This window comes from Lacerta agilis, chromosome 3 (genome assembly GCF_009819535.1).
Source record: "Lacerta agilis isolate rLacAgi1 chromosome 3, rLacAgi1.pri, whole genome shotgun sequence".
NCBI classification, from domain to species: Eukaryota; Metazoa; Chordata; class Lepidosauria; order Squamata; family Lacertidae; genus Lacerta; species Lacerta agilis.
This window is the reverse complement of record NC_046314.1, coordinates 23,807,213-23,823,102: the sequence shown is the minus strand read 5'-3', so window position 1 is coordinate 23,823,102 and position 15,890 is coordinate 23,807,213. Positions and strand designations below refer to the sequence as shown.

At 43.3% G+C, this 15,890-nt stretch overlaps 2 protein-coding genes across 18 annotated transcripts in view; both read left to right on the top strand.

The window, feature by feature from the left end:
- The window catches only part of MYT1L (myelin transcription factor 1 like), a 264,817-nt gene extending 262,810 nt beyond the window's left edge, over positions 1 to 2,007 (top strand). For all 15 annotated transcript variants that reach the window (XM_033143037.1, XM_033143039.1, XM_033143041.1 and 12 more), the window contains one exon: positions 226 to 2,007. In XM_033143037.1, the coding sequence (XP_032998928.1) occupies positions 226 to 366 (141 nt within the window). In that variant the 3' untranslated portion in view covers positions 367 to 2,007. The remainder of the gene's footprint in view (positions 1 to 225) is intronic.
- Positions 2,008 to 9,956: 7,949 nt separating this feature from the next.
- The window catches only part of PXDN (peroxidasin), a 76,089-nt gene continuing 70,155 nt past the window's right edge, over positions 9,957 to 15,890 (top strand). For 2 of the 3 annotated variants that reach the window (XM_033143024.1, XM_033143023.1), the window contains exon 1: positions 9,957 to 10,209. In XM_033143024.1, the coding sequence (XP_032998915.1) occupies positions 9,977 to 10,209 (233 nt within the window). In that variant the 5' untranslated portion in view covers positions 9,957 to 9,976. Of the gene's footprint in view, positions 10,210 to 10,449; positions 10,483 to 15,890 lie in introns of those variants that run through there. The other variant, XM_033143025.1, reaches the window with a different exon arrangement.

Sequence of the window (15,890 nt, the reverse complement as noted above, 5' to 3'; positions counted from 1 at the left end):
GTATCAACCCTGAAACCATAGAGATAAATTTAACTGCTAAAAAAAAAAAAAGACACGGTGGGCCAATTCCGATGTCTCCTGTAAAAATTAAGTAAGCGCTAAACTAGACCTTTTTAATGTGCTTTAAAAATGGTGTCAATGTGCTGTGATAGTTTGTTATGCATAAATGAATATACCATTAAGCAAATAAAAGTTGTATATGAACTACTATTTAATATCTCGTAGGAACCAATCAATGAACAAAATTTTGATGCTTACGTGACCACTTTGACGGACATGTATACAAATCAAGATCGTTATCAGAGTCCAGAAAATAAAGCCCTACTGGAAAATATAAAACAGGCTGTGAGAGGAATTCAGGTGTGAGCAGCTGCTGTAGTGGTGAAAAAAATCTTACCTTTAAAAAAAAAAGATGCCTCTTGTTTTTTGCTGCTGTAATTTACCAGAAAGTGTTATATATTTCTTTCTGTTTAAAACAGTGTTATGCTTACAAGACTTCATGATAATTTTATGTCTTGCTTTAAAGATAGTAACTGCAGAATAGTTTTTTGAATACATTCACATTTTGTACGTTTTCATATAAGCTGACATAGTGTGATATGCCATGTAATGTTTATAGCTGCTAATGTATGCACATTTTTGGGGTAAATATATTTCTGAAGAGGTAAGCTGATCAAAATAGAGTGTAAATTCTTTTTAATGCTTTAGTGATTAAATGTTTTAGTATTTTGAACTGAAATGGACAAAAAAAAAGAAAAAAGAAAATCCGCTTTGAATGACAATGTTGCAGTCTGCGGCCACTTTTTAAACACTCTCATTTTGTCTCATTGCTGGAGGATTTTATGGGATTTAAGAAATTACATTTTGTGTGCATATTGTTTCATAGCAAGATTTGGTTGCCAAAAATGCTTTATTTTTGAACAATGCTTGAAATATTGTGTGACTTTTGTTTTCAGAGGTTGGTATGTGGCGGGGGGCAATAAAAAGAAGGTTTTTGTTTTGTTTTGTTTGTTTTGTTTTGTTTTGTTTTAATTCCAAGCAAAGGGCATGAATTAGATGTGAGATGTAAAAGGAGTAATTTATTGTAAGACAACATCAAGCCATGGAAACTTGACAGAGAAGATTCAAAGCAGCTTAAACAGCACTTTTTAATTAACTTCTAAGCATTACATGGTATGAATATGGGAACCTCCATAATGACAGGAGCTCTATCAGAGGTGGACAACATGAAGATATCAACTTTTCTTTTCAAATACACTTTGGAGCCAACATCCTCTGTCTCTCCAGGACTCCTAGAGTTTCCCTCTGAGTTATCTGTTACAGCATTGTAGTTCATCTTTTCAGAAGTTCAGTCTTTCCTTCCTAATACAAAGGCAATCGTTTCAAAGAAATATTGCCATTTTTAAAAAAAGGTTTTAATTTGGGAATGAACTCCTAAGTTTTATCTTTACAGTAGTTACTGGCCTGGATTCATTGCTACGCTGCGTAGGAAATAGAATGCGGTTCAGTTAACCTGATTTTTTTTCACCTTGTTCCTTTTTTTTTACTGTTTTGGTTCTGGGGTTATGGTTATTATTTTTTGGCGTACAATCATTATTCCTGTGGCATTTCCATATGCTATCTATTTGTTCTACTGTTACCTATTGCAAAAAATAAATAAAAATAAATGAATGAATGAATGCAATCAGAAAATTTAATGTAACTAAATATACTTTGGCACTTTTTGCTTTAAATTGCATCATTTCAAGCTAAAAAAAAAGACGTATTGTACTTTTCAGATTTGATTGTTATTTCTTCAAAATAACTGCACTATATGTATGCATAAGACCACTTTTTCTTGCGGCATTTTTGGTTCCCCCCCCCTCCCATTTAAATTAGTAATTCAGATGGCGTGTCGTGTATGTCGGATGTTGAATTGATTTCGATTTGATAGCATATCTTTTCCTTCCATGTCTTGATGTTATGCAGAAAGTACAAAAGTACTTTGAAAAATTTTGTTATGAAAAATAAAATAAAAAAGATGGGTTTTGTAAAAAATAATAAAATAATAATAATAAATAAAATAAAATATTTTTAGCAGAACAGGACTTACAGGGTCATTGTCCCCACAATGTGCCAGTTGACTATTTGCACTTACCTTGCCCTATATATCCATACGGAGGTGTGCAATCTCGTGTGTCATTCGCTTTGTGACACTAAATTTGAACAAATTAGAGTGGAAGCCGATGTGGGCTCGTCCAATAATATTTGCTACAGGGATCTCACAACAAATATTCTGATACAATACTCAACCTCGGTATATATATATATGTATAAATATATGTATATCCCAGCGGCACTTTATACTATTCACTGTACAAAAAGCTTACAGTTTTTCCACGAGGACTTTAATAACTAGCTGGGAGAAGATTATGTAATTACTTTTGGGGCTCTGCAGTGTCTTCTTCTGTATAGTGCCCTCCTTTTTCTGTTGTGCTATTAGTTGTAGCTGCCATGCTTAGAATTGCCTTTTTGAGAGCTGAAGCAAGGTGCTTGTTGTTCACCTTCTGCCATATATATTGTACTTTTTGCCCTAGCCTCCTTTTAGGGCTCTCATTGTTCATAAGGGCATATGCATTTTTTTCCACTGCATTGTGTCTGCCGCTTCTTTGCCAATATAGTAATGCTTTCCGTAGAGTAATAGATAGTATCAGTTTTGGATTCTTATCGTTATCACCTATGTACAATGGGAAAAAGGGATTTTAAGCACAAATCCGCGCTGCTCATCTAATGTTGGTACATAATATCAAATCAAAAGATATCTGTGACTATTATATAGGGATCACACACAAAAAAGTGTCACATATTAGAATGCTGACCTTTCATCTGAAATTATTGTGAGTCATCAGAGTTTTATTTATTCTAACTTATTGTTCATTTTTCTTGAGTTTGATTTAAGTGCTCATTTATTAAGACAGAATTTTGTATAAACTACTTATTGTGCTCTCTGTGGAACTGAGGTTTGATTTATTTTTGTACTACACGGCATGGGTTTGTTGACATTTTAATTTTGCTATAAATGTGTGAAATCACAAGTTGCTGTGATAACTTCATTTTTAAATTGTGAAATTTGTACAAATTTTGTCATGCTGGATGTGAACACATCTTACTCTAAATAAATAAATGAATAAATAAAACAAACGTGTTGCCACATTTGTAGCACAGCTGTTCTCTGATCCATTGTTACCTTTCTTGATTTCACCCAAGGTACTGGCAGTCTCATATATTCAGCCAAACTGTGCATTGGCACCTTTCTTTGTCCTTTTTAATAACTGAATTCTCATCCTACACAAACACACACACCCCATATTTTTCCATGTGTAAGACAACCCCTAATTTTTAAAACCCAAAATTAAGAAATTAAGTTATTTAGCTTTTTTTGGGGGGGGGGGGAGGTCACTTCCGCCAATCGCTCACCCGCCTGCCCACCACTGCCAGTTGCTTGCCTACGCCACTGCTGATTGCACACCTCGCCACAACCAACAATTGTCTGCCCACTCGCTATAGCTGCCAACTGCCTGCCCAATTGCCAGCAGACCTTGCCACAGCCACCAATCACCGCTGCCAATCTCCTGCTTGTTGCTGCCATTAATTGCACGTCCCCCCTCTGCATTCACTATCCGTGTATAAGATGACACCCAATGTTGGCCTTTTTTTAAGCAAAAACATTGTCTTATACACAGAAAAATACAGTGTGTGTGTGTGTGTGTGTGTGTATGTTTTGCATTTTCTAGCTAGATTCTTCATTTCTCAACAGACGCATTCTTAGAAACACCAACCTGGTGTAGTAGAACCCAAGTTTTCAGAACCTACATTTTTAATAGCTCCTCTTTACTCAGAATTGTTGACAACTACATCTTTTACATGCAAGGTATCATTATTATCATTTCAATACCTGCACCTTATCTACTTACACTTAACTGGGCTCAGGTTCTCATCACTGGTGTTTATTCCATGTCCCATGTTCCCCACTCCCATATTTTGATTTTACTACCCCCTGCACATGTATGCACACATACATAGAGTTAAATATATATATCTTTTTTTCTGCACGCTTTCCAACTGAGGCTTCAAAAGCTGAGACTTGACCATCTACTGTATGATAGCAAATGATGAAAATGCAAAATACACTTCTATAAGAATACCACGGTTCTCAGTAGATGTTTGTTTTAAAGTGTCAAGAGATCCCTCAGGAATTCGGTAATCACCTTTGACACAACCATTTCAAGGTGATGTACGATAAAAACAGCAAAGAACAGTTAAACACAAAACAAAGCAAAAAACAAAAAACCAGCCAATGCATTTTTTAAAGTAATTGTTGTTTTTCAGTCGTTCAGTCGTGTCCAACTTTTCGTGACCCCATGGACCAGAGCACGCCAGGCACCACTATCTTTCACTGCCTCACACTGCTAGTCGCCTCGAGAACACTGTCCAACCATCTTGTCCTCTGTCGTCCCCTTCTCCTTGTGCCCTCCATCTTTCCCAACATCAGGGTCTTTTCTAGGGAGTCTTCTTTTATGAGGTGGCCAAAGTACTGGAGCCTCAACTTCAGGATCTGTCCTGAAGCAAACATTAAACAATACAAATTAAGACACCCATGGCAAAGAGCTGTTTACCCAGCTGATAAATCCTATGAGGACAAAAAAAGGTCTTCCATTGTTTCTGGGAAGTGCAGGGAGTGAGTGCCTGGTATATCTTGACAGGAACGCCATGCCACAGATCAGGGGCAGCCAAACTAAAAGCCCTACCCTGAGTTCTGAGATCATTGGAATTTGCAGGAGAAACTTTCCCACAGACCACAGTGATCTGCTGAGTGTACAAAGGATAAAGCAATCTCTAACGTAGACTGGACCTGAGCTGTATTTCGTATGTCTTGAACTCAGCCTGGCACCAGATGAGGACCAACAAATTGTCCTCTCTCTCTCTATGTATGTATGTATGTATGTATGTATGTATGTATGTATTTACTTCTTGTTTTTGAAGACTTGAGTTAAAAATATCCATTCATTCTTTCATTGACGATACTATCATTTTTAAAAAAAGAGGTCCCTTCTCTTTTAAAATATTCTCTGCCAAGGGGTGGGGGTGGAACCCAGAATTCTCTATAAATAACTATATATAGAAAGCAAAAGAATATCCATAGATGACTGTTGTGTTAATTTGTAAGAAAAACAGGAAATGATAATTTTTAAATGCTGGTTATATTAATCCTGGGGCTTTATGCATTCTTTAAATATATGCAGCTTGCTGCCAGGACCAACCTGAAGCAAATTCGCCCCATGTGTTTTCGTCTGGAATGTTATGCTGCGTGATGATAACCATGTGAAATTAAAACTTCCATAAACTGCATTCTTACTCATGTGGCAACCAATTGAAGATGGTAGCAGTGTGGAGAGAAAACCAGCAAGTGGCAGTATTGGACAAAAAAACACACATAATAAATTGTAGCCCGAATCTGAATAGTTCTTTAGTTGCCAGAAATAAGCACAACTTCACTGGTTTCAAGTCATCTTGAGGTAACGTCCCCCCCCCAATCATTTTTATCCAGAATTTATTTCAATCGCCTAAAATGGACAACCATATTGATTTGATTCCAGATTTTTGTGAGACAAGGCATGAAAGATGTCTTACTTATGATGCAAGCCTTTTTCACGTTGTGAACCTGCTTTCGATTGCAAAGTTCTGAAATTGACCGTAGTGTGAAATACCTAAATATTTTCCCCGGCTGCTCACATTACAAAATGTATTATTATTGTTGTTCATTCAGGTTCATATCTGTCGTGCATTTGTGTTTCACTTTTCCTCCTGGTAATCTTTGTTCTTCCTACTGAGCTACCACTCAAATAGCTACATCAAAACATTGTTTTTTCTTTAGATATGTTCTAGCATATTTATCACACCATTTCCTGTACAGAAGACTCAAATGTTGCCAGGACTTGCCTCTGATTGTACTGCTGGGAAGGAACAAAGTTGTGCTGTCTGGATTATCCAGAAAGTAGGGAATCATCTTTCATTCTTGGAAGACTAGTCTCCAGAAGGAGGTCTGCCAAGATAATAACTGGTAAGAATTCTGTTGGCCAAGATTTGGCTAGCTCCTCCACCTCTGGATTTAGCTTCAGCCAACTTAGACTTTATCTTCCAATTGCTCTACATACATCTTGAGTAGTGCCTGGAAAATAGTTGGCTTTCAGGAGAAGCAATCAGTTGAAGGTTTTCTACTCCTCCAAAAGCCAAAACACCCCCCCCCCCAAAAGCTAATTGGATATTAGAATCATTGGTTGTTATCAAAATCCTGCTCTACAACGTTTTGCCATAACCTCATAATCTTTATTGACACAGAACATCCTGTTTCAGGCAAAGGATAAATATACAAAAATCTGCTCCAGATGTAAATTATGTCTTTCTTTTTCTATTTTACTTCTTAAGATTTCCTAACACACAATATGCATCATTCTGACTTTGGCAGAAGTTAGCTTCCCTTTGACCATTGCCAGCAAATTATGTGTTTAAAACTAAAAGTATAAATATGTCACAAATTGGACATTCCTATTACATCCGTTTGGATTATTATCAGTACATTTAAATAAACATTAACACTGGCCGCCTCAAGGTACACAACACTCAGGAGAAAAAGTTCATGTTGACCTAGAAATAGTATTGAACTTTGTGGAAGTGTGTGTGTGTGTGTGAGAGAGAGTGTGCACTTAATTTGACTTCTGATACACTTACTTTTGGTTCTGATAACAAGCTGCTTCAAATTATATTCTGTAAGTTTCAGTGAGAGAATAAAACATGCCACTGTTTTGTGGAAGTTTTTCTCTGTTTAAAATTACAATTCCAGCATCTGGTCCTAACCAATATTATTCCTTGCCATAATTAACTTCATGATAACTGTTCAATATCAGTCACACTCACTCACCAATACATCATACTCTCAGGGAGTAACTTTGAAGGTGATAGATAGATGCAGCTCCTTCTTAAGTCAGGGAAAATACTCAGTATTCCTGTGACATAATGTGCTAGTGACCCCTGGCAGTGGTCAACTGCTACTATCCATCAGGCGGTGGCTGCTTGATTTCAGGATACACACCCAATGCCTGCACGAAAACCAGCTTACATCTGTAATCAGTAAAAGTTGTGGCCTTATTTGATCCCAAACATTGGTGCTTTGTGTCTTTACAGGGTCTTATGTGTGAGCAGGCACTTCCTTCCCTGCCTGCTGGTAAAAAAAAAAAAAGGTAAATGATCCCTGACCGGTTAAGTCTAGTCAAAGGTCACTATGGGGTTGCGGTGCTCATCTCACTTTCAGGCTGAGGGAGCTGGCGTTTGTCCACAGACAGCTTTCCATGTCATGTGGCCAGCATGACTAAATTGCTTCTGGCGCAATGGAACGTCTATGACGGAAACTAGAGTGCAAGAAACGCCGTTTACCTTCCCACCGCAGCAGTACCTATTTATCTACTTGCACTGGCATGCTTTCAAACTGCTAGGTTGGCAGGAGTTGGAACAGAGCAACAGGAGCTCACCCCGTCGCGGGGATTTGAACTGCCGACCTTCTGATTAGCAAGCCCGAGGCTCAGTGGTTTAGACCACAGTGCCACCCACATCCCTGCAGCTCCATTGCACCTGGGCCTCCATTATGGTGCTCCCATCTGTATGTTTTGTTTACAGTTCTCTGCTGCAGTTGTAGTTCAAAAGTATAAGTGGCCTTCCATGGAGTATTCCTGTCAAACACTACAGTATGCTTCTCTACTCATAAGTAAGCCCTACTGAGTTCAGTCAGGGCTACTCCCAGCCCAGGTGTTTCAGATGATGTTCTGTAACTCACAACCAAAGGACACACACACACACAAAAATGTGTCTCGCTGTTTCACCATACTGAGTCTTCAAAGTGGCTGGCAACTCAGGTTAACGACGTTAGCTTCAAGCCTTGTGTTAAAGAGCTAAGTCAGGGATGGGGCGCCTTTTTCTAACCCGAGGGGCTCTTCAGGGCCACATGCCAGTCTTGGTGGGGCAATAGGCACCAAGTGCAACATCAGGAAAGCCCATCTGGAAACAACTCCTTTGATTTGGAAGCCCTTCCAAAATCTTAACGGGAGTAAGGAGTTAACGTGCTTGTGGAATTACTGGGTGCGTTCTGAAGAACCTATTCCGGAGCACTTTCACCTGCCCTTATGTTCAAGGGACACACCCTGACACATTAAAAACAGATGGGGAGGCTTGTGTGAGTCCTTGGAGCAGCTGTGTGAAAGGAAATCTGCAGCTGCAAAGAACTCAGAGCCTGCCTCAGAAAAGGTTCTTCTTGGGGTTTATTTGTCTGACGAGTGGGATCAAAACAATGCAATACAGGCATAGGCAAACTTGGCCCTCCAGATGTTTTGGGACTACAACTCCCATCATCCCTGACCACTGGTCCTGTTAGCTAGGGATCATGGGAGTTGTAGTGCCAAAACATCTGGAGGGCCGAGTTTGGGGATGCCTGCAATAGGCCCAGCCTTTCTCAATCTTGGGTCCCCAAATGTTGCTAACAACACCTGGGGATCCAAGGTTGGGAACGGCAGCAATAGGCCATCCGCACGCAGAGATGACCCCACACCTACTGGGACCACAGAGATATGCAAAGGTTCTCCTTCAGTGACCATTTTCTTCATGCACAGATATTAATGGAAATGTAACTCGGGAGATATGTTCAGACATGACCAATGAAGTAGGGGAAGTGGCTTTCACACATACACCCCTTCTCCCATCGCCATCTCCCTCTGCCTCCCAAGCGCTGCCACTTCATGAAGAAATGATTAAACATGGGGGGGGGAGCACTTTTATATTCCATGCCACTTCTTCTTTTTCCGCCATTTATCAAAAGATCTCAGGGCAGTGTACAACATTAGAAACTACATTGCAAAACATCAAAGATAAAAACATAGTAAAAGCATACTGACAGGCAGCCCAATAATAAGTTAATCATAATAATACAGAGTTCTCTCCCCACATCTTTTCAGGCCATGTAGTATTTAATAACCATAGGTAAAGAGGAATGTTTTCGCCTGGCACCTAAAGACAGGTAATGATGGCGCCAGGTGAGCCTCTCTGGGGAGAGCATAGCATTCCACCATCCAGGAGCCACCACAGAAAAGGCCATTCACTTGTTGCCACCTTCTGAATGGGGGGAGGGGGGTAAGGCCGGGACATAGAGAAGGGCGTCAGATGACAATTATTGATGGAGAGGGGCTGTCCACAAAGTATTGAGATCCTGAGCCCGGCCATAAGGCTTTATAGGTCCAACACCAACACTGGCAACCATTTGCAGAGCGGTTAGTGCCCTGCACCCCGTAGAAGCTTGTAAAATAAGTGGCTGCAAGGAGACACTTTGTCGTCATCACGACCACAGCTGAGCTACGCCTGCCGGAAGTGGGGGTCTTTTGTGTTTCCCTCCGCCAGGTGTGGTGGCCGTAAGAGGTTTTCTTCCCCTTCTTCCCCCTCGCAGCTGGCGGGGAAAAAAACCCCAGCAGCCATTGCCCCCGCTGGCGCCTGTCGGCCGGGTGGGTGGAAGAAGAGGCCACCAGAAGCCCCCTCCTCGCCCCTCCATTGCGCTGCTCCAGGCAGGCGAGCGAAGCCAGAAGCCCCAGCCTCGGTGTGGTGAAGCTGCTGCCTGCTTTCTAGCAAGCTGGCTGGCTGGCTGACTGAGGCGGCCCCTCCTGCCGCCGTCCCCTCTTTCTCCTCCCCCTCCGGGTTGCGCGCTGGCGACTGGCTCGCCTCCTGAAGCCCCCGCCGCCGCCGGCTCGACCACCGGAGCGACAGCAGCGGCAGCAGAGCCGAGAGCTGCCTCGGCTACTTCTCCTCGCCCTTCTTTCCTTTTTTTTATTTTTCCCTTCTCTTTCTCTTTCCCCTCTGAAGCCCCCACCCCGCCCTCCCCTCCGCTCGGTTTTTGCTCTACGGCATGGCCCGGCGCAGAGCGGGTGCTGCCTTCCCCGGGCTCTGCCTCGGCGTCCTGCTCGGGAGCCTCCTGCCCCTCGCTTCCCCGCAGCAGCAGCAGCAGCAGCCGCCGCCGCCTCCTCCGCCGAGGGGGAGCGTTTGGTGCCCCAGCCGCTGCCTCTGCTTCCGCACCACCGTGCGCTGCATGCACCTCATGCTCGAGAGCGTCCCCGCCGTGTCCCCGCAGACCACCATCCTGTAAGTTGGGGGGGGGGGTCGAGAGAGAGAGAGGGGGGGGCAACTTTGAATAAAATATTGCGGGGAGGGGGGTGGACGCGCGAGGAAAGCTCCGCCCCGCATAATCGATCCCAAGACATGGCGCGCGCACCAATTATTTGAATGGCAACTTTTTTGGGGGGGGGGCTCAAATATTTTATCGGGGGAGAGTTGGCTCCTGTGAACAGCCACGTCTATCGCGCGGGGTTTGAGCAAGGCTCCCAGGGAGGGGAGGATACCTGGCAATGGCGAGGGGTAGGAAAGGAGAGGCTTTTTTTGGGGGGGGGGGGAGAGGAACCACGACCGCTGCTGCGGCAACCAGCTCACTCCTTTGTCTGCAGCCCCTGTCGGGTCTGGGTCTGGGTGCTCGTTCCCGGCTGCTCTTGCTACCGGTGCCGTGCAGAGTTCTCTTTTGTCCGCGCCGCCGCCGCCGCCACCTTTCGTGTTTTGTCTACACAGGCATGTTGGCTGAGGTCCACAAGCTAGTTTAAGTTTGGACGCCTTGGGTTGAGACCCCGCAGCCCAGTAATGCAGAAGAAGTGGTAGGAAGGAGCGGAGCTGATCTTGAACGTCCAGGGAATTCGGGAAGGATCCAAGCCACCCTTGGTTTCCTTAAAAAGGTGACCTCGATGGAGGTTTTTGCTTTCCCGTTTGATTTCATTGACGGCTCCACTGTTGGAGAAGTTTCGCGGGAGGAAAACACACACACACAACACCCCTCTGCTCTGTGGTTCCGTTTATTCCTTCCTTTTGCTCTGGTTTTTCTGGATGAGAGTTTTGATCTCTGTAGCTCCGAGACCTTTTGTGTGGCTTTGTCCTCTTTAGGAATGTAGCCACTGGCATGAACTGTGTGGCTTTTCCAAGTAGCTTGGCCTCCCAAGCCTCTTTGTTGTAGATTTCCATTCATCCCTCAGTTCTGTTTGATTTCAGGAATGTCTGTTTTAAAAGGTATCCTGGGATATGTCTGCAATAATTGGGGACCGTTATCATTTTTGTTGATTATTATTATTATTGGTACTTGCCATAGCTGGGCATGTTGACTGGAAACAGTGCTGTGTGTATTTTGGACAGAGGGTTTGTGGATTTATACATTTTCTTTGAAAAGGAAACACGGCCATGAAACGCAAGGGTTTTGAAGAGTTCCCCTCCCTGCAAACCACTTCTGAGCAGTTTTCAAACATGATTCTTGTTAGTGACTTTAGGTGTGGCGTAATTCTTCGGGCAAGAAAGGGGTCTTTCGGGGATACTTTCATCTTTGTTTTAATGTGGGTAGCTGTAAAATATACAGAACAGAGCCTGTGCTCAATTATACCCGAAGAACATAAGCCTCCTGATCTTGCAGAGATTTATGGACATGCCAAACTTAACATAACTGTGTGTGAACCACAGTGATGTCACTGTAAGTATTCTCTGAATACTATTGGGATCTTCCAGGCTACAAAATGAAGCATGTGCAAGACTCAGACCAAGATGCAAGGTTGGAAAAGGCAGTTCCATGAATGCCTGCTTTCGAACTGCTAGGTTGGCAGGAGCAGGGATCCAGCAAGGGGGATTCATATCACGGCAAATCCAAGTGGCACAGTGGTTTAAACCACAGCGCCACCTGTGTCCTGTTATGAGTATACTGTTATGAGTACTGTATTCATATTCGTATATACAGGATGACTTGGGCTGTAAAGCACACCAACAATTAACTTGTACTGCACTTGAGTACCCAAGCCAGCACGCCCCTGCCCCAACACCACTTCTGCTGTGCCCTGGAAAGCCTTCCCTCTTGCCAAACACAGCGAGAGATAGGCTTTAATGTTTGTCCAGCAGCAGTGCCATGAACTAGAATGCCCATCCCTTGCCAAGACTCAGAAAAAGGAAGCATTCTGGTGGGGCATGTGGAGCCGCCTCTTCCACTTTTGCCACCTGAGTTGGGTCCTTCACCCTACCTCATTGTTGGGCTGGCTCATACAAAACAATCCAGCATCAATGTATTTCTATCATGCTGAAGAAAATTAACAAGATTGCATATCAGTCAGGAGGGAAAATACATGTCACATTAAAAACACTAACCATAGTTGGTTTATTGCCCAGGAGTCATTTAGTCTCTTAGGGAGACAATGATCAAAAACCCGGCAATATATTTTACCTGGGATTCTTCAGATTTTTACATTTTTTGCATTGGGGTACTAATAAATGGACGCAGGTGGCACTGTGGGTTAAACCACAGAGCCTAGGGCTTGCCGATCAGAAGGTTGGCGGTTTCAATCCCCGCAACAGGGTGAGCTCCCGTTGCTCAGTCCCTGCTCCTGCCAACCTAGCAGTTCAAAAGCATGTCAAAGTGCAATTAGATAAATAGGTACCGCTCTGGCGGGAAGGTAAACGGCGTTTCTGTGCGCTGCTCTGGTTCGCCAGAAGTGGCTTAGTCATGCTGGCCACATGACCCAGAAGCTGTACGCTGGCTCCCTCTGCCAAGAAAGCGAGATGAGCGCCGCAACCCCAGGGTCGTCTGTGACTGGACCTAATGGTCAGGGGTCCCTTTACTGTACCTTTACTAATACCCTAAGCAAAATTTACAATTAATAGCTTGCAGTTTATCTAGGCAGGTGAAGTTATAGCTGTGTTCTGTTTATGCGACTTATTTAAGTTTTTGTTATTCTTGTGTCTGAGTTACACAACAAGTCATGATGGCAGTTTTGAAAACTGCAGAAACGGGGCCTAAAATTTAACATTTTATGATATCTGGAAAATTGATTCAGATTCCTACAGGTCTTCAAGCCTGCATCAAGTTTGCAGCAGCCAGGCCTGCACAAGGCAGGCATTTGCGTGGAGCAGAGCCTTTTTGGTGGCGGCACTGCAGTTGTGGGATTCAGTTCCATGTGATATCATCAGGCACACCTCTCTCTTCAGTGCCTAATGCAAAATGGTGTTCTGGACTGATATCTGCATATTGGGCATTTGTTAGTTTTATTTGTTGCTTTTGTGCTGGTCTAGGATTGTTGTCTGGTGGGTCGTGGGTGGCGCTGTGGTCTAAACCACAGAGCCTAGGGCTTGCCGATCAGAAGGTCGGCGGTTTGAATCCCCGTTGCTCGGTCCCTGCCCCTGCCAACCTAGCAGTTCAAAAGCATGTCAAAGTGCAAGTAGATAAATAGGTACCGCTCTGGCAGGAAGGTAAACGGCGTTTCCGTGCGCTGCTCTGGTTCGTCAGAAGCGGCTTAGTCATGCTGGCCACATGACCCAGAAGCTGTCTGTGGACAAACGCTGGCTCCCTCAGCCAGTAAAGCGAGATGAACGCTGCAACCCCAGAGTCTTCCACGGCTAGACCTAGCGGTCAGGGGTCCCTTTACCTTTACCTTTAGGATTGTTGTGAAGTAGATACTTTAAATAGTTTATATTATATTTTATAGGTCGTATTTTATAAGCGATTGTAAGCTGCTGTGTGAAGTATATTGAAAAGTAGACTACATATCTGTTAAAGAATAAATATTTTAAATTTCTAGGCAACCAGATGCCTGGAATTTCCAAAGACCTGTTTTTTGGCACTGATATGTTTTAGTAAGCGCCCTTCAACTTCTGCCGTTACTTTGCCTTAAAAAAAGACTTCACAAAAAAGACTTTCACAGAAATACTGTTAGAAGGGAGAAACACACTGATCAATACAGCTTTACCCAGAAGTATTATTCAAGCTTATTTCCAGATAAATATGTTAGGGGCACAACTTTATAAATGCACAATTTAGCTGTGAATCCTATTGTATAAAACAGATTTTAGATTATTTTAAGGCCTTTAAGAATGCTTCAGACAACAAATATGTATGAAAATAAAAAGTGGAATTATTTTGCCACTAACTGAACCTTTGGCTTGGTGCACAACCTTTTGGCAGCATCTGAGTAATCCCGCAGAAGCTGTAAAAAAAGGAAAGAAAAATTAACTGACTAGTACAGGAAGTGGGTGGTGAATGTTTCTTGCATTTAAAACCAAGTACATTTACAGAGGGCTTTTATATTGATCAGTGTTCTTTATACTGTTTCCTGTAATGCCAAGTTGTGCATGGCCCTGAATGAGACTTCATGTTGTTGTCCTCTGTCATGGAAACATATGTCTGAAATCAGAAATAAAAGATCAAAATACTTGATTAAAACTGCTGGGGCTTGGTGGACCTCACAGTAAAGGGTAAAGGGACCCCCTGACCATTAGATCCAGTCGCGGATGACTCTGGAGTTGCGGCGCTCATCTCGCTTTACTGGCAGAGGGAGCCGGCGTACAGCTTCCGGGTCATGTGGCCAGCATGACTAAGCCGCTTCTGGTGAACCAGAGCAGCACATGGAAATGCCGTTTACCTTCCCACCGGAGCGGTACCTATTTATCTACTTGCACTTTGATGTGCTTTCGAACTGCTAGGTTGGCAGGAGCAGGGACCGAGCAACGGGAGCTCACTCCGTTGTGGGGATTTGAACCGCTGACCTTCCAATCAGCAAGCCCTAGGCTCTGTGGTTTAACCCACAGCGCCACCCGCGTCCCGGACGTCACAGTAAATTGTCATTAATTGTTGCATTTAATAAGAGCCAGTGTGGTGTAGTGGTTATGAGTGGTAGACTCATAATCTGGGGAACCGGGTTTGCGTCTCCGCTCCTCCACATGCAGCTGCTGGGTGACCTTGCGCTAGTCACACTTCTTTGAAGTCTCTCAGCCCCACTCACCTCACAGAGTGTTTGTTGTGGGGGAGGAAGGGAAAGGAGAATGTCAGCCGCTTTGAGACTCCTTCGGGTAGTGATAAAGCAGGATATCAAATCCAAACTCCTCCTCTTCTTCTTCTTCTAAGCAAAAGACTATTTCAGTCGGGGTTGAGAAGTAGTATTCCACCACATGCACATCAGATTCTTACTGACTTGTTACCTCACCTTTGGGATGACAGCTTGCCTTAAGAGCTATAATGATTTGTAATCTGTGATCTGAATAATATATTTTAGTAGAGCACTACTAAGTAGTTGCATAAAGGAAGGAGCTGAACTTTAAGCTGATCTGGCCTAAAGTCCTTTAAAAAAGTGAATTTCTTTTTCACATCAGAATCATCCGTTAGCCAGAATTTTAATTAATGATAGTATGAAGCAGGTGAAAATAGCATTGGTTATAACTTTCAGCAAATGTATTATCTTGGCATGGAGCAATTGTTTCCAGGATTTGAGTCACATGTGTGCCATAGATCACACACAAAAGACCCTTCTCACCTGTTTCCTTCTTGGTTCCTTTGTCTCTGGAATCAATTAAAAACACATAGCGCACTTGTGTTTTGTTTCTTGGCCAGGAAGCCTATGTAGATTGTCCCATGGTATTGGGGTAAAAAGAGAGATTATTTCAAAGAGAGATGTTTTCAAAACATGCCTTGTCATGGTAAGAACAGGAGCTCCTCACCTCCTGTGTTGCTTAGAGTCAAGAGAAGGCCTCACTCACGCAGCGACTGCAGTCCACACCTCCTAACTCATATGTCCTAACTCAAAAGGACAAAGACAGAAGCCTGGGGCTGTTTGCCGGTTGCTCTAGCAGGGATCCTGTGCCTTCAGCAGTTGTGGAGATGATGAGCAATTGTGGGGTCCCTGGTTATCCCCAGCTGTTGCCCTCCTATCTCCTATGGGGGATGCAAGCAGGATGCAAGAACCTGCCTGCTGCATGTAGGT